Raw genomic sequence first — 25,481 nt, forward strand, 5'->3', positions numbered from 1 at the left:
AGGCGTGCCTGAACATTTTAGGGGAGGGTCTGTATGATGTCAGCAACAGGACGGATATGCCTGTTTTCATCACAGCCGCTGAGTAAGTATTTGGCTACGCTGGTTCCCAGTGGAAAATTCATTAGATGATGAGCGGCTTTCAAATGGTTTGGGACATTTTCGCTCGGCTGCGAATAGATCGACAGCTGTACAAATCCATTCATACAGCAATCACATTTATATACAAGGCAGAATTTCACTCTAGTGGGGCGGTGTCTACTTGAATGCTAGTCTCTGCGTATTTGCGGCCATGTGATGAGGTCTGAAGTGGCCCCTATCTCTCTCATAAATCTGTGTATGGATAATATACAAACAGATTCACTATAAGTACAGTTGGCTGATGTTGCTCACCCAAAAGATAAACCAGTGACAAGATGTTCATATACAATGTTGCATAACTCCATAGTCATTGTATAGGATGTAAGTAGATTCTTACTATATATGGTTGGTGTGCAGTCAATGTAGATATAGTCTATAGGAAGGATTAAGCTTGTGCTTACGGGAGTAACCACCTCCCATCTGCTAGTATAGCTGTGTGCTGGCCTGGACTCAATGTGGCATCCAATAGTGAGCTGTCATCTCATTTACCTGCCCTGACTGGCATCTGATCCTGGTTGTGATATGTGGTTTAATAGTACACACACACGTACACACACACGTACACACACACACACACACACACACACACACACACACACACACACACACACACACACACACACACACTCTGATTCTCAAGATCCCAGTGTTTGTAGGCTCTTTAACTGTACCTTTTGTGTTTTGAATTTATTCCTATATACTGGACATTTCCATGTTTGCCATCATATACTTTACGCCAGGGGTCAGGGAACTTTTTTACCTTTTACCCCAAAATATATTTAGATACGCCAACGTTACCCCCTTGATTTGAAAGTAAGGAAATCATATAATTTGTAATACACACCGTACCTCCAGAAATTGATGATATATCTTGCTATTACGGTACACAGCCTGGCAGCCATTGATGATGATGATGATAATGATGGTTACCATGTATGGCTGTGTGCAGTACAAAACTTGTACCACACACCCAGCCATATAGATGGGGCAGGACGCATCCTTGCAGGGGATGGCGATGGCGACGCCAGCCGCCAGCCGCCATCTGTACAGCGAGAAGGGGACGCGCGCGCACACGATTCACCCGGGGTCCCCGCCGCCTCCCTGCACCCCCCCTAACCCTGTCCATCTCCCTGAAGTGGAGACGGACAGGGTTCGCGTCGCCCCGCCGACGGAAAATGAGATGCGCGTGAGACGCACACGCGTCTCAGTCAGATGGCGAGCTGGGCTGCTGGCGGATCGCCAGCGGTGACGTTCTGGCGATTCCCAAGCAAAGAAGAGCCTGGCCCCATCTGTACATTGTAATTATCATCAATGGCTGCCAGGCTGTGTGTGGTATAGCCATTGATAATGTGACGTCCAAGCAACTATTAGTGTCAGTATTTCAAATACATAGTAACTTTTTCCAATTTTTTTTTCTTACAATTTCTGCATTTTTCTGAAGGTTTAAAAAACTACTACACAAGTAGATTATTAGAAAATTGTAATTATATGCATCCAGGCAAACTGTAAGGCCAGTGCCAGATTAAGCCTTCGGGGGGCCCGGGGTACTTTAGACCGGGGGGCCCCCTTGCACTTGTCATTACTGGCCGCAAACTGCATGGAAGAATATTACACTGTCAAAACACAAAGTAAAGGCAGAATAAACTTGGTCAATCGGTAACTGCAGGGGAGATATATATATATATACACACACCACATGAAAAGCCTGTGTTTGTCCCTCTGCACTTTACTCTGTAGGAGACCTCACAGTCCTAGTGCTGCCTCTGATTAAAAACCCTCCCATGACTAAGCTGCTGCTGCTGTTCTCCATGGGCCTGAGAAGCATATAATGAGCTCCACCAATCAGAGCTCAGCACAAACCTCTCAGCCTCTGCCCTCTGGTGCAAGGTGTCATGGGACTTGGTCAACTCCCAGTAATGCACTGCACGCTTGGCTCCCAATGCTCAGCACCATTAATCATTGTCACATTGGCAGATAGGTGAAGCTGAAGCACGACCCCACTCCCATGCACAAAACCTTCAGCTAAAAAAAAATAATAATAATAAAAAAAAAAAAATACATGCCAACCACAGGGGGCCCCTTGCTAGAGGGGGGGCCAGGGGCACTGACCCCTTGTGCCTCCATTATAATCCGACCCTGGTGATAGGAAGCCGAAGCTATATATATAAAGAGAGAGAGAGAGATAAAATAAAAAATGGAATGCAATTAAAATAAGATAAAGATAGTGTTAGTGAGGGTAAAGTGTTAATAGAATGTTAGGGCATGCCGCACTAAAGCCACCCAGCCCAACCAGTGCAGGGGCACCGCACCCCACACCACTGTTACCCTAAATTGGGTCTACAATTAACCAGCAAGGAGCCACATGATAATGGCTCCTAGGTGCCTATACACTAGTAAGATTTATCTGCAGATCTGGCTGGTTGGAACAAAAACATGGTTATGGATGAGTGACAGTTTGTCAGTTTTCCAGCATTTCCAAGCAAATGGTCAACTGTCATTTGCTCTCATCCATAACCATGTTTTTGTTCCAACCAGCCAGATCTGAAGATAAATCTGTGCGTGTATGGCCACCTTTACTTGATATATCTGAACTAAGAGCTACCTACCTTCAAGCACCCCCAGACTACTCCATGTGGCATATCAGGACCTGCATCTCCACCTAATACAAGCTCCTCTCTGCCTCTAACAATATACATACAGATAGTGGTAGATGCTCAAATTAGTTCAGTAATACTTTTCAGGTGCATGCAAGGGAGGGTTTAATACTGAATAAGTAACAAGACATTGGTTCCCCCAGCACACTGAAAAGTATTAGTAACCAATCTGGAACACTACATGATAATAGAATACAGAGATATTGGTTACATATACCTGCGCAGGTGTATGACATGCCCCCAAGCCGCGTCAAGGCTTCTCTGTATATTGGGGGTCACGTATATTGTTATAGTGAGCTTCGGGAATATATGAAGCTACAAAAATAAAAAACATAAAAAATTTAAATTATAAGAAAATAGTAGATGTGATTTCTAGTTAAAGACCGAGTAGAATAATAGATTTATTGTGACCTTCAGAATTGCCATTTTTTATTGTTTGTATTATAATTGTTATGTTATGATATGGAAACAAAGTAAAATAATTGACTTTCTATTTAGTGATGATTTTAAGCCACACAAACTGGGCTCTCACCCTAATTAAAGGTGTGCTGCAAGTACAGGTGTACTCTAATTGAAGTCCTGCCATTGATTGGTGGATTCACCTTTTAAAATGGGCAGCCAGACACACTCCCATACTGTATCTTCTGAGGAAACCGTATGATTCTACGATGGAGAAACGCGTTAAGACCGGGAGGACCACCTGGCATCCACTTATACCTACCACTTGTTCCATTACCTGACTCTAATCCTACCATCTTGGTGTTGGTGTACCCACAAGCGGAAGGGTGACCTGTGGCGAACCCTGACCAACCTGAACTACCTACGGGACCCCCGAGAGGTACAGCTTGCACCAGGTCTCACGGCAACAAGAGTGCGGCAGGTAACCTGTCACTCCCGACGTTGGCTCTCTCCATGGGACGTCACAGTGGTAGATGAGACGGCTTTCGATCTAAGTACCCAGCCGCGCCGCTGTTTGCTCTGGACGTGCTCCCGGCTATTCACCACCACTAGCCGGTTGAACACAGGATCATCAATCCAGCAAGTCAGTTCCCTGCAAGCTTCATATTATCATCCAACTGTTCCCTCATTCTCCCATCATCAGTTCACTCATCATTTAACCCATAACCTTTATTGGATGGACTTTTCAAAGGACATCATTTCCTATACAATATTTACAATATATCAGCTCCCCATCATCCACCTAGCGCAGGGCTGGGCAACACCGGCCCTCCAGATGTTAGTGAACTACACATCCCAAGATGCTTTGCATTAGTTTTGCTATGTGGCCATGCTGAAACTGATGCAAGGCATGCTGGGATGTGTAGTTCACTAACATCTGGAGGGCCGGTGTTGCCCAGCCCTGACCTAGCGGGTAAGAGCTACCGGACTCAATGTACATCACCATAACTGTAATAGGTTGAAGTGGTTGCCGTATGTGTCTAATCATCTTATAGATATATTGTCGAGATTGTTTTAATTAATTGTTTTTTAATTAATATTATGTGTTTAATTCAGCGCTCTCTACATTATTATCTCTGAATAATATTAGTCCATTTTTTGTTTTATTGGGTTCCTTAAAGGTTCCCACTGGGAGCTGCCTTATAAATACTTCGTTTTTTTGTTTCAATTAATCCTACCTTAATTAGTTGCGCCTGATTTTCAGTCTTTAATGTCCCAGAGAGCCCGGATGGACACAGGCGATGGTGAGCCCGGATGGTTCAGCGACTGGAGCACCTGGATGGAACACTGCAGCAAGGAGAGAATACCAGCAGACAACACTTGTATTGCAGAATGACAAATGAAGCACTAGCAATGAGATGAGAGCTCCCAGGATACTTATACCAATGGCTTGGCCTGGATTGGCCGGGCAGGTAACCTGGGAGATCAACTCATTGCCGGATTGGACGAACCAGACATGTGACTGACAACATCATGGCAGCCACCATGCCTGGCTAAGGCGGGAAACTGTGTTTGTACACATATGGCCGGGAGCAATGGCGGCAGACACGGAACTTGCTGAGCAAAGGATACTGTCACTGTGGGTGAGGAGAGCGGTGCACCGCGCAACCGCAGTCTCAGCAGCGCTGAGAGGACTGACATGGAGGCGCACAGCGCTCAGGATGCTGGCTGTATCGGGACTTGTAACGCAAGCTGAGCCTGCGCAGGCACTTAGCTGGTAAGATGACTTGCTTTAATACCCGGATCGTGACAACGACCACCCCATTACCCCGACTATTGCGATTGCCCCCCCCCCCACATGTGAACCCCACTCACACAATTAGCTGCCCCCCAGGCGAGGGGAGGATGGAGATACCGTGTTGCCCCCAGCAGTGGTAAATCTAGTCCTGATGGTGGGTAGGCTGAGGTCATCCTCTCCTTCCCTACAGCTGGCATGGCCAGTCACTGAACCTGGTTGCTGGGGGGTAGGGTACGGATATGACTGCGGTATTTGGTGTCACCCCCCACAGAGGGTAACCCCGGGAGTGGTCCGCACCTCCTAGTGATGCCACTACGGCAGGGCGGGGATGGCCCATGGGAATGCCCAGCGATGGTCGCAGGTGGACCAATGCCATCTTCAGCCATCCGCACGCAAATAAGTCAGTTTTCACTGACTTCTAGATTAGATTAGATCAGATTTAAATATATTGTCATTACCCCCATACAGCAGGGCACCAAAATTAGGTTTTGACAGCCATCCAAATTTCAGTATACAACAAAGTCAAACTTATTCACAATACATACAACTCCATTACATTATAACCCTTAAAAATAAGTGGAATTTAATGCTAAAACAGCTCTAGGAAAGAAAAAAATTCTCAAGCTACTTGTCTTATTATTAAGACATCTAAAACACCTTCCAGAAGGCAAAAGTGTGAATAGACCCTGTGCAGTGTGAGTCAAATCTTTTAAAATACTATGGCCCCTATTCTGGTTCACTTGCAAAGGCAAATTCCTTCTCAAAGGGACAAAACCATGTGCACTGCAGGGAGGGCAAATGTAACATGTGCAAAGAGAATTAGATTTGGGTGGGTTATTTTGTTTCTGTGCAGGGAAAATACTGCTTTATTTTTACACTGCAATATAGATCTCACTTTGAAGTAAAACCCCACCCCAAACTAATTCTCCCTGCACAAGTTACATCTGCCCCACCTGCAGTGCACATGGTTTTGTCCATTGGAGAAGGAATTTGAATTGGCGAGTGAACCAGAATAAGGGCCTATGTGCAGCACGTTTACAACACTTTCCCTGAATATCCTCCACTTGGCCGTTCCATAGGAATGTGTGTAACTTGGTGACAGAGGCGTAACTAGAACTTTGGGGGCCCCATAGCAAAATTTATAATGCCCCCCCCCCCGTGCCCCGAACCCCCCCCCCCCATGCCCCGACCCCATTTCACATTATGCGACCCATGTATTCCAAAAAATACAGTAATAAATAGATTGCCCAGCTCACCAGAGATATTAGTTGCTGCTGCTTCAGGAGTCCTCCCTCGGCTGCCCACACTGCAGTCAATGTCTGCAACAACAGCCAGATGATGGATCCAGATCAGATCCCTCGTGGCAGCCAGGCAGCATCAAGTGTGTCCGTCTTGCAGCACGGCCGGGCCCGGGGAGGGGCTAATACAAGCAGCAGTACTCGGAGGCGGAACAGAAGCTTGCCTGTGCTGGGCTGGTTGGGGGAGAAGCCAGGCAGAAGACACCGCTGGGCTGCTGCTGTTTGACCCGCGAGATGATGACATCATCATCTCGTGAGTCTCTCCCAAACAGCAGGACATTGTGCGGCCGGGCAGTGGCGGGTCAAAGTGCACGGTGGCATCCTCTGCCTGGTTTCTCCTCAGACGCGAGCTGCATAATGGCGGCGGTGTCTCTTTTAATACGGCGGCTGGCGGCATTTATTATATTGGCGGTCACGGTGCAGGGGAGTGTTTGCTTGCTCTCCATGGGGCCCGGGCCCCCCCAGCTGCCGGGCCCCATAGCAGCTGCACCCCCTGCACCCACTTACCGTTTGAATCCCTTTCTCTGATATGGTCCTGGAAACACAGCGATCCCTCCCTTACGCTCAGTAAGTATTGCCGTTTCATGAATTGTCATGTTATAATGGTTAAAATTAATGTTTGTACATATAAGATGTTCAGGCGTTGTACTGAGTTAATGTATTCCAGTGGCTTTGAAAGTTGAACTGAGGATTCTGGGATGCGATGGGAGGAACCTACCTCTCTGAAAGCTTTAGAGTAGGTGCCGGGCTCCTGCGGACCCTCCTACATCCCAATGTGAAGCTGTGTCACCAGGACCATATCAGAGAAAGGGATTCGAACGGTAAATTCTTACAAAAATCCCTTTGTGTTCTATACAAGGGGCGTAGCTACTATAGGGGCATGGGGTGCAGCTGCTATGGGGCCCAAAGCTGAGGTGCCACCTTCAATGTCGGTTACGTTTATAGTTATTTTAGGTGTGTGTTATTTCTTTAATACAATTTATTAAATGAATCGCCATAAAATTCGACACAACACAACAAAATACAGTAGCAGTAATATCACAATAAGTCAGATCCAGTTTTATTAGACTAAAAGATAAGGGGAAAAAATCTCACAATGACCATGCGGCGAACCGTCAAAGGCAATAGAACCAAGAGAAGGTCGAGAAGGAGAAGACATAAGGAAAGAGAGAGGAGGGAGGGGGGGGGGGGGGGGAGTCGGCATGGAGACCAGCAGATCTTGTTAAATGTTTTGGAAGTATGTATTATGGCAGCCATATATTCCTTATCTGATATGTTTAGAAGATTGAATATAACGGCCTGCATGGGGAATGTGGGGGATTTTTCCACTTGTATAGTTATCTTTTATAGCTGTAAATGAAGGTTAACATTTCTCCACTTTCCAGACGATGCTGGTCTAGAGCGGTAAAGTGGTTAAATAGCCCCCCCCCCCAAAAAAAATTACATTGGTGTGAACGGTACGTATGGCATGTAGATTGTAAGCTCCGCTGAGGCAGGAACTAAGGTGTACCCAGCTTAATTCTTATCAATGAGATGGGTGTAACTAGAACTATAAACCTTTCAAAAATAATTAACAGCTCTTCCAACACACCCATGAGGTGGCTGCCCAGTGTCGTTTTTTTTGTGGGGTGTCGCCAGTAGCCCTAATCCCCAGATGACATTGTAGTTCAGACCAAACTACAGACAAGGAAAGTCGTGACTGCTTAGAGTCGGTTAGCAGAACTGTACCGGACAGGTGGAACACGGTACATCTCCGGAGAAGTAGCCGAGGATGGAGCAGGCAGCAGGTGCAACAGGTGTCTATTCTATGTCGTGCAGTTCGCCATTAACTGATGATATGGTATCTAGCTCCATTGGCACGTTATGATAGCTTTTACCCCATTTAGGGCACACAAATTGAATGTCGTCAAAGAGGCTTTGGTCAATGGCAGGAATCGACTCTTTGTAGGCTTCGCTGTAAGACACTGGACATTGTTGATCTGTACCATGCACATGTGCCATGCACATGTACCGTTTGAGTGGAGATGCTGTTTTTCCAGTCTCTATGTTTTGCCATGCAACTTTAGAGAAGTAGGGGTGTTCTCGCACGTTGCCGTTTACCCCGAGCCGGAGGGTCTGGTCCTTACGCAGGAGTTGGGATATAATGTCCTTTGTTGCAGGATCAGTAATACCTGCGTACGACGGTTCTTTCTTAAGCGTATTTCTCATGATCTCTTCCTTATCCTTTCCAGGAAAAGGGTGCGTTCCTAGGGTGAGCATATATAATATCACACCAAATGCAAACCAGTCCACGCCTGCACTAAATGATGCACCTAATAAAACTTCTGGAGCCTTATAGCCACGTGTACCAACAATGATACTGGCCTTGGTTTCTCCATATACATTCATCATGGCCAGACCAAAGTCTGTGATCTTTACATGTCCACACTTTGTCAGCAAAATGTTCTCAGCTTTTAGGTCTCTGTGGATTATTCCTCTGGAGTGCAGGAACTGCAATCCACAGACCAGTTCTGCGGCAATAAATTTTACTGCTGATGGGTCCAGCATGTCCATGACCCCAAAATCGAAGAGGTCCCCTCCGCCAACCAGTTCCATTACATAATAAAGATAGCTGTTTGTTTGGAAGGCTGCGTATCCACGGGTCAGGAAAGGACTCTCATGTGCCACCTGAAGTACCTGACACTCGGTCATAACGTACTCCCGTTCCAGTGATGCTCTCCTCTTTGCACTTTGAATGAGTGCTCTTTTCTTTATGATCTTAACTGCTACTCTTTTCTTATGAACAGAGTCTGTGGCGAGCATCACTTTTCCGTAACTTCCCCTTCCAAGAAGCGAGTGGAAAGTAAATGTTCCCACTGTTAAGGGGACAGTAACGCTCTCTTCTGCAGTTTGCTGAACTTCTGCAGTTTGCTGACCTTCTGCAGTTTGCTGACCTGGTAGGGTGTCTGGTTGTCCTCTGCCAATTGCTGTTATAAATTGACTCTTTTTCTCTTTAATAAAACCAGCAAATCTATTCCAGTGTCTTTGCAAAGCTACAATGCTTAACTTCTTATCGCTCCTCTTTTCCTCTGGCAAGTTTGTCTGGCCTGCCCAATGGCTGCATCCTTCCCCTGGATCTTCAGCAATGGCCATGTTTCTCCTTTTTCTCACTTGCCAAAATCTGGGACATCTGCGACTTGATTTAAGGAACTGATCTCTTTTCTTTGTCATAAAGGCTACCAATCTCTTCCAGCCTCTCTGTACACCTGCTACCAATGACGGATTTCTTCTCATGTGTCTCGCTGCCTGCTTTATTTTCCTGCTCACTTTCCTTCTCCTCTGCATTTTCTTTCCTTTCTTTATCCATGCTTTCTTTCTCTTGATAGGACCCATGTTATGTCCAAAGACAAGACTAGGACTCTTAGAGAAAAAAACAAATTTGCACTATCGCAAAAACAAATTTGCACAAATCGCAACTGTGACCTCCAGTAAGAACTGTATATCACATCTGAGACTCTGTGTCTTCAGCAGCTGTGTTATGTCATCAGTAACTGTGATGTCACAATGGAGCATAGTTCTAAAGGTCACCTACATTATAACAGCTTTTTTTTTTCTTTACAAATTCTAAACTTATTTTCACCAGTTATAATATTAACTATTAGAAAACCTGAATGTGTTCTTTAATATTGCCAATGTTTTCCACCAGTCCTACAAGGAGTTATTTGCTCAATGTAGTTTATATCTATCTGCGTCAGACTAGGATTGCTGCATAATAAATTGGCTTGTTTTTCATCTAATCATCCGTTTCAGTGATTTTATTTGGTCATACATGTTCTGGCTAGAACAAATGAGGCCAGGAGATTCTCTTTTGTCTTTGTCATCACAGCTTGGGGTGAAGAATGGAGGAGCAATGATCAATAAATTGTGATGGGATGGGGGTAGGGCTAGTGCTGCTTCAGTAATCCGGAAGCCCTAACTTGGCTTAATGGGGAAACCGATAATGGGGCAGATGTATTAAGCCTGGAGAAGAGAGAAACTACATTTCTCTTTCAATGGTGACAAAGCTTCACATTGGGATGTAGGAGGGTCCGCAGGAGCCAGGCACCTGTCCTAAAGCTTTCAGAGAGGTAGGCTCATCCCATCGCATCCCAGAATTCTCAGTTCGTGTTAGGTGCCCACCGGAGTGGGTGCTATTCTGAAGAGGCTGCTGCGCAGCTGAAGATTTAGAGACAGATTAGGTGTTTTTTATTTTATTAATTTTACACTTAGTCAGGTAGGACACAGTGGGACAGATGTATTAAGCTTTAACAAGAGATAAATGCAGGGGTGATAAGGAGAGATAAATCTCCAGCCAATCACTTGCTAACTGCCATGTTACAGCCTGTGTTTGAAAAAAGTCAGTACGGAGCTGATTTGCTGGACGTTTATCTCTCCTTATCACCCTTGCATTTATCTCTTGTTAAATCTTAATACATCTGCCCCACTGTGTCCTACCTGACTAAGTGTAAAATTATACATACATAGTGGTAGATGCTCAAATTAGTTCAGTAATACTTTTCAGGTGCATGCAAGGGAGGGGTTAATACTGAATAAGTAACAAGACATTGGTTCCCCCAGCACACTGAATAGTATTAGTAACCAATCTGGAACACTACATGATAATAGAATTCAGAGATATTGGTTACATATACCTGCGCAGGTAGACATGCCCTCAAGCCGCGTCAAGGCTTCTCTGTATATTGGGGGTCCCTAGCGCTATATCTAGGTGCAGGGTGTGGCACCCCAAATACTATCATAAGCTAGGAAGCCCAGTGCGGCATGCCAGTGAAATACTATAGTGTTCATAATTAGTGATAGCCTAAGGCAATAGAATAAGGGGAGTCAAAGAGGTGTAGAGTGCGTTAAATACCTCTTTTTTTATCATCTTTTTGTTTTCAAATCATTACTGTTTATTCAAGTATTACAATGGTTAACTGTACTTAAAAGACAATTATTTTGTTGTATAACATGTCTTCATTATTGTAGTTATATTCTTCTTCAAAACAAAGTTTATATGAGATTACACATAACAGCTTTTGAGTGGTTATTGTGAAAAACCCTTAATAAATGAAATAAAGTTATTACAACAGCAGTAATACAATATCAATGATAATTATATTAATAACGACTGGGAACCCAGAGTTCAAGAGCCCACCAAAATATCTGAAGCTATCAGTTCAAAACAATAGCCTAGAAGCCTCCTTATTTCATACCATTCTGTATTTTTTAGCATGGACTCAATCCTCTTTTGAAACCCCACAGGAAGGGTAACTATATAGCTCTCCCAAGTTTGGAAAAATTTTGCAGTACTTATCTAAAGTCGTTTCGAGCCAGTCCATTTGAAATATGTGATGGAATTTAGTCTTGAAAAGAGCGAAAGAGGGAGGTTGTGTGGATATCCAACCCTGCAATATTGTTTTACAGGTGGCCGCCTGTACTGCCAACAGCAATTTTCTATGCGCTAAATACCTTTTAAAAATAACAACGGACTAGTTATAACATAAATATTTTTTTTAATTAAATATATTCAGCATATAAAAATCATTATTAGTCCGATACATGTAAACTACAATTAAATTAATGGGAAAACAAAAAGACGCTCGGCATTACAGAGTCACACATACAACGCGACTTGAATCGCATGGAGGATAGATGTATGTGGACACATCTGTATGCTTATTTTTATGTGGTTTAATAAAGTTGCTATTTTTGCACTAAATGTTACAGTATTTGCCATACTGGGTTCTCTTGTTTGCAAGCACATTCAGAGAATGATTACATGTTTCTAAAGATGGATCAGGGATAGTTGTGTTGATTTGATGGGAGGCATTATTCTCTGGTTCTCCTTTTTTTTCTTTTTATTTAGTTTAATAACAATCTGAAAAGAGGACAAGAAAATGATGTTAAAATAAAAACCAAGATATGAGAAATAGAGTACAACTTGTCTAGACCACCTGTATGATTACAAGTAAATCTCATAGTCTATCATTAGTTCCTTGTATGTGCCAATTTTCTACAGATTGTGTGTTCTAGTGATCAATAAAGGTGATCCTTGAATGCTGTCATGTACAGTAATGCTATTTTATAGGATTAACCTTTTGTGATTCTTTATCAGATGGCTGTAATGATTTTCAAAAGAGCAGTGTTCGAATCTAGAAGAAAACCAAAGGGCATACTTCGCCCAAAACTAAAAAACAACCTGAAAGAAGCAGAAAAGGTTGGTTTTGGAACTTATATGCATATTTATTGTATTATAGTAACATTTGTACAATTTCTAAGTATTTTGCAAATTATCTAATGTTTTACAATGTAGCATTTTATCACATGGAACAATAGCTATGCATACCTCCCCACTGTCTCCATTACAGCAGTGTCCTGCAGGTAGGGAGCAGGTTAGGAGAGCTGGTGATCACTGCTGGTCTGTCCTGCAGATTGGCTGGTGATAACTAAATAGATATGCATCTATCAGGGAGGGCCCGTTCCCAAAAAGATGACATCTGAGGTTAATGCTCGATGCTCAGTCCCCGATACAGATGCCCTTTCTCCTTTTCAGCCGCCTTCGGTGCTACATGTCCCAAATCTTTATTTACAAAGTTGGGAGGTATGCCTGTACAGATTTGAGGGTGAATATTATGCACATTTATAGTCTATTGAATAAAATACATATATCTTATTAATGATATCTTAACAGTTTTCAATTTGTGTCCAATTGAATTTTGCAAACAAGATGTGACTACAAATAAATTACTTACTACTTGTGTTTTTTTTGTCTAAAGAACCATACACACTGGGTGACTGAGCTTAAAGTTGCTCAAAACAGCAGGTTTGAGCAGCTTTCAGCTCAAAGCCACCCAGTGTGTATGTGCCAGCGATGAGCGGTGAGCACTGCTGCGCGCTCCCGGATCATCGCCAGGAAAGCCGATCATCTGCCGCTATTACCAGCAGATGAGCGGCTTTGGGGATGGCTTTGCATAGCACTGCGCTATGCAAAGCCGTCCTCTCCCTGCTGATGGTGCCCTGCCGGGGTGAAGCCGCTCAGTGTATATGCACTGAGCAGCTTTCTTCCCAGCGATGATAGCGATCATCGCTGTCCATACACACTGGGCATAGTCGCCCAGTGTGTATGGACCTTAAGAGTGGTTACTGTATATCACAACATAACAATGATCATCAGATTTGGTCTGTTAGGTGAATTTTCTCATGGTTTACATATTTTAATCCCAGTTACCGTGGCCTCGTACAAACACTGAACGCCTTCTGATAGAGATGTTCGGAAACAATGCCTCCCAGTTCCTTGCTATTATAGAAGCCTTGACAGACAGTAATAGACGAGTGTTTCAGGCTGGACCTCCGGTACCTGACGAACCAGAAATACATGATGTGATTGCAGAGCTTTTTTTTGCAGGCATTGATATCCTTTCAGGTAAGTTTGGTCATTAAAAAGTAAATTAGCCATTGTTTATATTTAAAAGAGAACAGAAAAATAAAATATTCAGTATAAGTAATATAGGGCCTGATGCAGATGTGGACACAGGTATTATGATCCATGCAGGTTCCGGATCATCCTGAATCTGCAGCTGCGTAAGGTCCTTTCTGTGAATGCGTTCCTGAAAATGGGTGCCTGACTGTTCAAATGCCCGACAGTCGGGATCCCAATTGAAAGGGGCTAGTCTCCCTCATGAGGTCCACAACACCCATAGAGAGAGAGAATAGAACCTTTGGCAAGCACAGTGAGCCGCGGAGCCCACAAGGGGCGTTCTATCGCTTGCCCCCCTGTTAGAGTATCGGTGGTCGGGATTCTAATGTCTGATATGGCAGGCTGACTCCCTCAAACCAGACAGGAAGTCTTGTGTGGGTGAGTCTGGTTGGCTCGCTAAGCTGCAAAAATGTGCTGCTTTCACAAGTCTTCTAGCTCCGCCCGCCGGGTGTACGAATGCCCATCCCCCACCGCACTCAGAACATCCCCGCTGCTTTGCGAATGAATATTTTGCGTATACATCCATACACAGGGGTATGGGGGCAAAATAATTTGATGGTCATCAACCATCGAATGATTTTTTCCCCTGCTCGCAAATCTAAGACCGTCTGGGCTGACTCGACTAGCGGTGTCCGGGTCCGAGATCTGGGCAGGTGGCTGATGTATTGTGACGTCTGCCCACCTGCATTCACATGGGGATGCTCAGTGTTTTCCCTGGAAATGCAGGGTTTTCCCATGCGAATGCCCCCTGCCGCCTCCATCCCTCCCCTCCCCCTGTGCGAGCGTCGCTGCCACTATGCAAGTCCCCCCCCAGAAGCCATGCACATGCACATATGCGAATACTGTAAATGGTAATGAATTTCCAACCAACTCTGAATCAGGCCCATAATACAGATAACCATGGAAATTCTCTATATGGATATCACAAGTCATTAAGAACCATAGAAAGCACAAAGCTGCAAGCAAGCAACTATGCATATACATTTCATTCCGTATAAAGTAAAGAAAGGAAAATGTAATTACCCATGACTCATAGGGGTTCCTAAGCCCATTACTGTATGAATTGTGTTTACCTAAAGGAGTGTAATTTGCATGTTATACTGGAGTACATTTGTACATGGCAGCCACAGAAGCCTTGCAAGATTACACCTATAAGGTTTTATGTAAACAGCATACTGACAGCAGTTACAATCCAATCGTTTTGCTTAATGAGCTGTTCATTATTCTCTTATGTTAATATATAAATATAAACACAAAGGGCCTGATTCAGACCTGCCCACTATGCCGCGTATATTTGCTGCCTAGCGAGCAAGTAAACGCCACCCCGCCGAACGCACGCCTCATCCTGCCGAACGCACCTCTCATCCCGCCGAACGCACGCCTCATCCCGCCAAAGGAATGCCCACACTAGCATGTGAGCCATAACACATCCCCTCGCATGCAGCCGCAAGGAGGAAAAATCCTGGTACTTGTTTCCTATCTGGGCGCCCACGATCAAAATCGCGGTCATCGGGGGTAAAAATCGCGGTGATCGCGGTCATCGCGGGCATCGCGGGTAAAATTGGTTGGTCGCGATGCCCGCGATGACCGCGATCACCGCGATTTTCCCATAGGGAACAATGTTAAAAAGGCTGATTGACCGCGATTTCACTGTTAAATGGCTCAATTGACCCGATTTCGCCATATTAACCCTGAATTAGGCCCAATTAACCCTTAAATGACCCCAACAATTTTTAACGCCACCCCACGATCCACGCCAACCCGAAGCGTGGCGAGCGCAGCGAGCCCGCGAGGGGCGGCGGTACGCGTCCTCCGACCTTTTCATGCCCTACTATCCACGTCGGCGTGGTGTGGGAATATAATAGTGTGGCGAGCGCAGCGAGCCACCGAGCCCGAAGCGTGGCGAGCGCAGCGAGCCCCGCGAGGGGACGCGGATACCTTCACAGGTAGACGCGTCCCCTCGCGGGCTTCACAGGTGTCCGGGTCGCCACGGACACCTGTGAAGCCCGCGAGGGGACGCGCATAACTGTGAAGGTATCCGCGTCCCCTCGCGGGGCTCGCTGCGCTCGCCACGCTTCGGGCTCGGTGGCTCGCTGCGCTCGCCACACTATTATATTCTCACACCACGCCGACGTGGATAGTAGGGCATGAAAAGGTCGGAGGACGCGTACCGCCGCCCCTCGCGGGCTCGCTGCGCTCGCCACGCTTCGGGTTGGCGTCGATCGTGGGGTGGCGTCAAAAATTGGGGGGGACATTTAAGGGTTAATGGGCTCTGTGGCCCATTTAACATTGATTCCTATGGCAAAATCGGGTTGATTGAGCCATTTAACACTAAAATCGGGTCCATCGCGACTTTTAACATTGTTCCCTATGGGAAATCGTGAGCATCGCGTCGCGGGCATCGCGGGTACGTTTATGGCCGGCCGCGACGCGACCGACGCGATTTTTCAGGTTTAACATGGTTTTCAATGGGAAAATCGCGGGCATCGCGTCGGTCGCGTCGCGGGCAGGCATAAATGTACCCGCGATGCCCGCGACGGGCGCCCAGATAGGAAACAAGTACCAAAATCCTTTTATGGTCACTCACCATAGAATGATTTCTTTATATTTCGTGGATAAAAGTCTATACTTACAGATGGAGCAGCACTCAATGAAGCTGCTCCTGGCGATAGAATCGCCAATCACCGCCATGCACCATCTTCTGACAGTACCGGGTAGGCGTGCATGAGATGCACACGGAAGGCTCAAGGAAGCCGCTCCCCACTGCATTGCTGACAGTATGCCCAGCATTTCCATGGGTGCGCCCACCATTTTTGTTGGCACGTCCACAAATGTTGTGCGGTCCCCTGCGTCTGCACCCCCCACCATCGAGGGAACATCCCGGCAAATGTGAAACTCACAGAAGGTGTTCGCTCCCGGGGTTTGCACATGCAGATATTCATGCATGCGCAAACCCCCACCATTGGGGCCAGGGGTGAACCTAAGCGACCAGGTCTGCATCAACCCTAAAGTGCTGTACACACTTTCACCAGCTTATTTATATTTCATAGATAACCTTACGGTTTCACATCTTCCATTAAGGCTTCTTAGACGTGAATTTCTACCACTTAAACGAAAAAAAAAAAGAAATACAGTTCTGATCCTTAAGGCTGACGCTTTAATGGACGTGTTCCTTGTGCAATAAAGTGATATAAGGTGAGGTAAAGGTGCCCGTACACTGCTGTGATGTCATGCAGCAGTGTACGGACACTCGATACCCTGCAAGCCGCCCGGGACCTTCCATGTTGTGATGGATCGCATTCGACCCTGCTTCCCGCCCGTCTTGCTGCCAGGAGGGAGGTCCCTAGACAGGTGGTCAGACGGCCAGTAGGTCCAACCACCTGCTCGGGTCCGATGCGCACGGGACCGTGCATAGGGCCCGGCGGCATGTCAGGGACAGCTGATTTGGTCCGATTTAATATGCATTATACAAAGGTACAGAAGTTTATACTACTGAAAATGGGAGTTCTTATCAGTGATGTGCAGAAAAGTTAGGAAGGCTAGGCTAGACCTCACCTGTCATGCACTTGTTACTCCAGAGCTCCAGAGAATGATTAGAATAAAAAAATAAGAGATTAATAATATTTACTTAGTATTTTTCTTATTTTTATAGTCAAAACTCTGTACTGTACTGGAGTATGACAGGAAAGGCTCTTCTTCCCCCGCACATCCATGCCGCCCTGTCTTCCCGCATCCATGTTGCTGTTTCCTTCCATCTGTGCTACTTTCTTCTACCCCATCCGTATTGCTCTCTGTTCTTCTGAGACTTTGAGTTGCATAGACTAAATGTGTGTATTCCTATGAGCACACAATTCTGTGAATAAGCAGCTCCAGCATTGTGTGAGTGACAGCAATCTCACACAGGGCCTTATTCTAGTTCACTCTTTCTGACAAAATCCTTCTTAGATGGACAAAACCATGTGCACTGCAGGTGGGGCAGATGTTACTTGTGCAGAGAGAATTAGGTTTGGGTGGGGTTTTACTTCAAAGTGAGATCTATATTGCAGTGTAAAAATAAAGCAGCCAGTACTTAGAATAGAATAGAATACTTTATTTGTTATTAACAATACACTGCGATCAATGCACTGTCAACAAAATTTTCATACAAGTACCTACACAAAAGAACATTAAAAGAACAATTCCCATTTCATTTCTTGTCATTTAGCATGGGAACAGCAGATGGAAAAAAGCTGTTTAGCATGCGCTTTGTACGTGCCGGGACACTGCGGAACCGTTTTTTCGATGACAGAACATCAAAGACTTTATAATTTGGATGACTGGGATCTGCCAAGATATGATTTGCTTTCTTTAGCATTCTGTTATTATACAGATCACGGGTGCTCGGTAGAGACACCCCAATCATTTTATGTGTAATTTTTATCATTCGGTCTAACGTGGCCTGCTCTGCCGCAATACAGTTCCCAAACCTTACTACAATCCCATACGTTAAAACACTCTCCACGATTCAGTGATAAATTCTAATTAGCGTGTTTGTCTCAGAACATACAGCCTTTAGTCTTCTTAAAAAGAAGAGGCGTTGTTGGGCTTTCTTAATCATAGTAGTGCAATTTACAGACCAAGTTAGATCATCAGAAATATATAAACCTAGGAATTTAAAAACCTCCACCTCCTCAATAGGCATACCCTCCATAAACATGGGAAGTATTGGCCTACCACAACTTCGCCTAAAATCTTTCATCATCTCCTTGGTTTTATTTGTGTTTAATTGGAGACAGTTTTGTCTACTCCATTCGAGCAATGTAAAAACCTCAGACCTATATGCTACTTCATCATTTTCGGTTATCAGGCCAACCACAGCGGTGTCGTCCGCAAACTTCACTATCTGTACCGATTTTGAAGTCGACCCACAATCAGTATTCACCCTGCACAGAAACAAAAAAACTCACCCAAATCTAATTCTCTCTGCACATTTTACATCTGCCCCACCTGCAGTGCACATGGTTTTGTCCATCTAAGAAGGATTTTTATCAGAAAGAGTGAACTAGAATAAGGCCCACTGTGAGAGTGCTGACTCTGCAGTTAACCACAGGGTGTGATGGTATACCATATCCGCATTGTGCAAGGAACACGACCATTAAGGCATCAGTGGGCAAAAGCAGGGCTTACTTTGTTGACGGGACGGAGTCAGCGAGTTAGCCCCGTCCCTGCCCCCAGGCGGCTTCTGCGCAGCCCAAACGAATTGTAATGCCCTATGTTTATAATGGTGCATTTTTCACTAAATTACAAAAAATTAACAAACAACATGAATACACTGGCACTATCTTTCTAAAGGTGCACCAGGGCAGTGCGATGAGATGCGCGCTCCCGTGTACATCCCATCGCACAGCACATAAAGTCTGTGCGGCCCGTACTTTTAGTACTAGATTCCATCGTATCTAGTACAAAAAGCACGATGCTGTAACACATTGTATGCTTTTTGTACGAGATACAATGCAATCTAGTACTAAAAGCACGGAGTTCATCATACCTTGTATGGGCACCTTGACAACACAAGCCCCAAGTGTTAATTCACTCTATACCTTTGCCTTCCCAAAAATCTCTCATAGGCTACTGCAGAAATGTGTCAGTTTGACAGTTGAAACTTTAGATTGTTCCCAATGGCTTTTTTTTTTTGGGGGGGGGGGGGGGGGGAGGCTCTCAGTATGGGGTGACAGTTCTACCCACCCCTGCCAAATTTCAGCTCAGTGCTTCCTACAACACTTGAGGTGTAGCCCTTCAAACACCATGCCCCCTATGGGAGAATTCCATTATTCCGATTCAGCCTTAATTCAGCCTCGTAAAGATGTGGCTCATCAGAGATGTATAAACCTTAATGAATATGTTTTCCGCCAAACCATACAGTCTTTTGTTTGATGTGGTCCTTTTTATACTACAATTTTACTGTTCTGTACTACTGTTCTGTTATGCTGTGACTCACAGTATAGTGTAAGTTTTACAACATACTGTAGGTAATTTCATGATTTATACAAATTTCATTAATTGCACTCCATACTTGTATATATGCTGTTCTGAAGGGTTTGGACATCATGTCGATGTTCAACATATTAACACTGACTAAATGTCAACATGGTGATTATGTCAACAAAGAGTTTTTAGCTTTACCCTACTGCAAACCCAGTTCTGGAGCAGAGCGATTTTCCACCCTGTGCTGCTGAGGCCCCCAAACATGTGAAGCCATGACATAGCATACCTTGGGCCTACTAAGGGTGCTTTGGGCAGCTGTGCAGGTTGCCATTGCAGTTACCCTGCAAGCCAAATGCAGGTGTTGTGAGGCAACCATGGTGCTGCCCTCAGAGCCATGATTATTGGACAATAGATCCTCTTGCCTTGGTTGGATAGGCACAGCCTTGCAGCACAACCCTGTATTTAGCAGCACTCCCAAATCAGCTGGGCAGCCCCCTGCTCACCTCCTTGCACTAAAAAGATACCATGCACACTACATTTATTACACAGGGACACTGTGGCCTGCTGGTGGGACCAATTCCAAACACCAGGACTGTCCTGGAGGAATCGGCACAGGTAGAAGGTTTGGCTAACCCTAACATAAAGTCAACATTTTGCAGATGTCAACAGGTTAGATCATGTTCACAATGTAACCATGTTGAGATTATAACATTTAGCATTCAATGTCGACAATCATCATACTTTACTGACACCTATAGTAGAAGCTATACGCTGCAAATGGTACAAACATCAATATAAAAGTGTTTTTCTTCCTTAATTCTTACATTTTAACTCAGGTGGAGGACATAAAGCTGAGCGTGGCACTGTTGGTAACCCACAGGGTGAGCTAGATAAATTGCTGAAAACTTCCTCTCTTCTAGAGCTAGCAGTAGAAGGTGAGGATTTAATCAATGTACGGAATCTATAGTGTATATTTACCTGCAGTTCTAGACATCACTTGATTTGGTTTTTAAGCATATACTGTGAGGAGATCAGGATAATGGTGCCCTCTCCTGGGGTAGATGGGTACCTCCAAACACACAGTAGGCAGGAAAACAGCACACCAGTTTATTGTGCAGTACATAAAAGAAAAAGATAAAAATAAATCCTAGCCCATTTGTTCTCTAAACATAATAGATTCACTCTTAGGGTGGTAGAACTTAATGTCCCTACTACAAACACAGGCATATGCACAGTACTTACAGTCAGTGTACCACAGTGTCTCATAACATAACTGCTGCCTGTTTTCCTATGTAGTGAGATCCTGAGCCATCCCTGACACAGCTTATATCAGCCTTTTACAGGTGCAGGCACTTATTATTCTGCTGTCAGGATGAAAGCGTAAAGACCAGAAATGTGCCATGTGGATGGAGCCCTCTCTTCTCGCTCACATCCACACGCCAGGAACTCTTATGTTTTTACAAAAACACTCAGTAGATCAGCCCCAAACATCTTCCTGGGGTTTTCATACAGACACCTGTGTGTTGTGTGTGTGTGTGTATAATATATGTGTGTTGTGTGTGTGTGTGTGTGTGTGTGTGTGTGTGACTTCTAAAATGACTATGTTTGCATAGAAAAAGTATACTTTGTCATTTAAGAATACTACAGCCTTGAATCCGAATCCAATTCTGTACTTCATATGTAAAATGCTGCATCTGAATGTTATACATATATTATCTCCGTCTCTAGTCCAAGAAACAGACAAAAAAGCCAGAGTGCATGTATCTGCCAAACCTGCTCTGACCCGTTTTTTTAAATGTTTCTTTAACCGGGTCAGAGCTAGTTTAACCCCATTCACACTGCATGTTGTAAACGGTATATTACTGGTTAATTACCATTTTTGTACCTTTCACATTGCACCTGTTGACTTTTGTGAAAGGTACACAGTAATATACCATGCAGTAGACAGCACCTAGTCACACTCCCTCCCTCCCCTGGTACCTGACAGCGAGGAAAGCAGCGGGCATGCACGGGTCACAAGGAGGCAGCGGATCCTGCTCATTCATATGCGCATATGAATGAGCAGCTCATTACATCCCATTTGCAGCAGGGACCCCGCCGATGAAATCACACTCTCCTAATGGACCTGCTTCCTCCGCCTGAGCACAGACTGCGCTGCCCAGATCCCCAGGATTGCCAGGTACCAGGGGAGGGGGGGGGGGGTGTACCAGCTGCAAGGTACCAGGGGAGGGGGGGCAGGACAGGTACCAGGGGAGGGGGGAGACCAGTGTGGGATACCGTTTAAGACCCTTTCCCACTGCCAAAAAAAAACGGGTCTTAAACGGGTAAAACACTGCTTTTTACCCGTTTAACAAATACCGGTATTTGTTAAATGGGTAAAGCAACCTGAAGCTTTCCCACTGCAGCTCTACCCGTTTAAAAGGGCTAAAAAAAACTGCAAATTACCATTTAAAAGCTGCAGTGGGAAAGGGGTATAACATAACTGATGATTTAATTGTGTGCAGTAAGAGAAATATACTGCAATAGGCAAGAAATAAATCATTCAAAAACAAATGTTCACCAAGCATCCTAGGAGATTCACAAGATGCCAGACACAGCCAAAGGCGGCATTACGTTGTTTAAAACTAGTTTAAATGTTCCCACTGCCACGTACAATTCATACTGTGACTGATGATATATTAATAACAAAGTCTTGAAATGCAATTGTGCTGTCTGTGTATTTTGTACATAGTTTTTTCCCTTTTTTATATATATTTTTTTCTGTTTCAGAAAACAATGGTGTATCTGCAGAAGCTGCTGTGAAGTTTTCTAAACTGGCGTTTAGCTATGAGAACTGGGATGTGTTTGATGCTCTTATAGCCCCATTATATGCCTTTCTAAAGGTAATAACTTGAAATATGACCGGCTATTTATTTTTGATCATAAAATGCATATCGGACACTTGTACCATTAATTGCTCTGCTCATGCTGGGGTATTTCCCCATGTGAGTGCTGTTTCCCTCTGGTACCAACCACACATGATACACATGTGACATAACTAGCCGAAGCGTTAGGATCAATAAACCCTATTTCAATGCATTCATGTACAAAACTGACCTCCGACTGAAATAGATCTATATGCTTCTTGTTATAATTCAGCCCTTGTGGAAAGCATCAGAGAGAAATGGACCTCCACAGGGGAAAATAGGCCAATCAGCACGATCCTTAGTTATCATTCTTTTATTGTTTTAATAACTACTTTTAGAATGTATTAGTTATACTGTATTTATAAATGAATAATGTATTTATGGGAAATCTACTGTTGATCCAATGTTTTAAACTCTATAGACCAGTTTACCAATGTCCACCTTTACAGTCCAGGCTTTGTGGATATCCATGCTTGTGCACAGGTGACTTAATTAGATACTGTGGGGGCTATTCAGACCCGGTCACTATTTCCACTAGCAGAAAAAACGGCCATCACCTATTCAATGCTGCCGTTATTGACAGCATTGAAGGCAGGTTCCAACAAAACAGATCCGGCTTTAAAACAAGTAGCCAAAATGGCCATTTCTCGACAATCCGCGTCCGTTTTCAACAATTTATGTACTTTCCGACAGCCTGTACATTGAATACAGACTGTAGCGTTCCTGTCGAGGGAACGAAAAATGTGCCAGATTCTGTCTGTCGGGACGATCTGACAGTTGGAATCCGGATCTGCATACCCCCCCCCCTCCCCCATGTCAATGTGATTTAACCATTTGACTAAAGAATGGACATTCTTAAAACCTGTATAAATAATAAAGATGAAATAATGAAGTATTGGCTGCTGCTCCCCCAAATGGAGGAGTGCTAAACCTCCACACAATTATAAATGTGACAAAAATGGAAATGGTAGCGCTACCAATGCATCATAGAAAATGTAATATAATAGTGTTTAATACTAATAACAGCTAATAATAAGCAAGTACACAAAATTGACAAATTACAATCACATAAAATGTCAATACTACTAATGTGTGTGTGTGTATATATATATATATATATATATATATATATATATATATATATATATATATATGGCAAACAGTTCAAGAACAGACGCACTCACCGGTCTTCTTTTTCTCTGCACTTTTAATCAACGTGAATAATTCAGCAAAACATGACAGTGGGTATGGTCAACGTTTCGGTCCCTCCAAGACCTTTGTCAAGACCCCTTCTCCTGTCTCCATCAGCGTGCAACCATGTAATCAAAACACCTGCCTTATATGCCAGAAACAGGACACACCCCCTATTCAATCAGGAAGTGATCCAAAATATACTTATTCATCAAGCAACACCATCGACATTAATCATGCCCTTATATATTACTCCCAGCTACTATCAGTAAATTTCAGTAGATCAGGGGTGACCACCTGTGCCCCCCGCAATCACCTTACCTCAATCCATCAAACAGCGCTGGCGTGCGTGTCACCGGGGTGCGGGTCACTGACCGGAAGTATTCCACTCCGTCACTACCGCCGCGTCTCCCCAGGACTGTGCAGCTGCGGCGTGCGCTCCACTTGCCGCGCTGCGTCTCACAGGCAGGAAGTAACTCACTTCCGCCTTACTCCACACAGCCAGCTCTGCGTTCCAGCTCATCCTATGCGTGTCAATGATTTTTAAGGTGGCAAAAAGCATCAAGTATGCGCCCGCTTACTGGGCATCAAATCACCATATTTCATATGCTTATAGGAAATGCTAATATTCTTCTATTATTAAAATGCATATTAAACGCGGAAGTTAATATAGGATTACTATTGGAACGCATATATGCGTTTAACACAGGCGATCTGTCCCTCTGATTTAAACGGTGCCCAAACTCACAAAAAATAATCCCTTGCTGGCATAGCGGGCAGATATTTCATTACCATAAAACAACAATACAGACATGTACACACAATAAAAACAGTTACTTATTTTTTGTATTTTTTAGAAAACTATATAATTAAAATCTGATAATAAATCAGACATAACCAGGCGCTATGGTACACTACCCTCTATTTAGTAATGGTCAAAAAATTGACTTCTACTGTTGCGAAAAGAGGCTAAGTGGATACAAAACTTGGACACTATTGCCCCGAGAGGGCTTAATGAGTATAACTCACTTATTCCCGCATTCTTACGGAGCGGTCCGCACGCCACGGTGTTTTGCCGCATGCGGCCATCGTCCGTAGAAACGCCCACGTGTCCTCCGCATTCGGACGGACTCACTCTTTAAGAACAGGGCGTGTTTACGGACGACATACAAATCATGCGTGTGCGGGAGAAACACTCCGATTCGGCACGGTATTACAGAGTATTACAGAGTATGCTCGGGAATACCGCATCCGAACGGGAGCCAAGCGGTGCTACCGCACGTAAGCGGAGGATTTACGCCAAACAACCCACTATGAAGTATCTTCTGCAATACATCACATGACCCACTTATTCAATTACCTATCCTCATAAAAAACTGCTTATTTGGAATTGGAATCAATTAGATTCCAATATATCCTTACAAGCATGCCTAACACATGCATTGCACACATTAACCCTTACAGCAATGTAAGTGCAATGCTTTGTATTACACCCTGTGTAATGGTGGAGCTGATTACCAGCAACAGGGTCCTAATGTCATCCGTTTCTGGTGCATTACCACCGGAAACACTCCCTGCTGGCAGGAGGGGTAGACCAGCCAACCCCTCCACATCATCTGCTCCACCTGCCCCAGCATC

At 44.5% G+C, this 25,481-nt stretch overlaps 1 protein-coding gene across 2 annotated transcripts in view; it reads left to right on the plus strand.

Moving 5' to 3' along the window:
* Nucleotides 1-25,481, plus strand: part of CFAP54 (cilia and flagella associated protein 54) — a 341,833-nt gene that overhangs the window by 23,849 nt on the left and 292,503 nt on the right. For both annotated transcript variants that reach the window (XM_083182295.1, XM_083182296.1), the window contains exons 8-11: nt 12,421-12,522; nt 13,530-13,728; nt 20,583-20,681; nt 22,516-22,628. In XM_083182295.1, coding sequence (XP_083038421.1) covers nt 12,421-12,522; nt 13,530-13,728; nt 20,583-20,681; nt 22,516-22,628 — 513 coding nt within the window. The remainder of the gene's footprint in view (nt 1-12,420; nt 12,523-13,529; nt 13,729-20,582; nt 20,682-22,515; nt 22,629-25,481) is intronic.

The sequence above is a fragment of the Crinia signifera genome, chromosome 4 (genome assembly GCF_055691185.1).
Source record: "Crinia signifera chromosome 4, ASM5569118v1, whole genome shotgun sequence".
Lineage (NCBI taxonomy): Eukaryota > Metazoa > Chordata > Amphibia > Anura > Myobatrachidae > Crinia > Crinia signifera.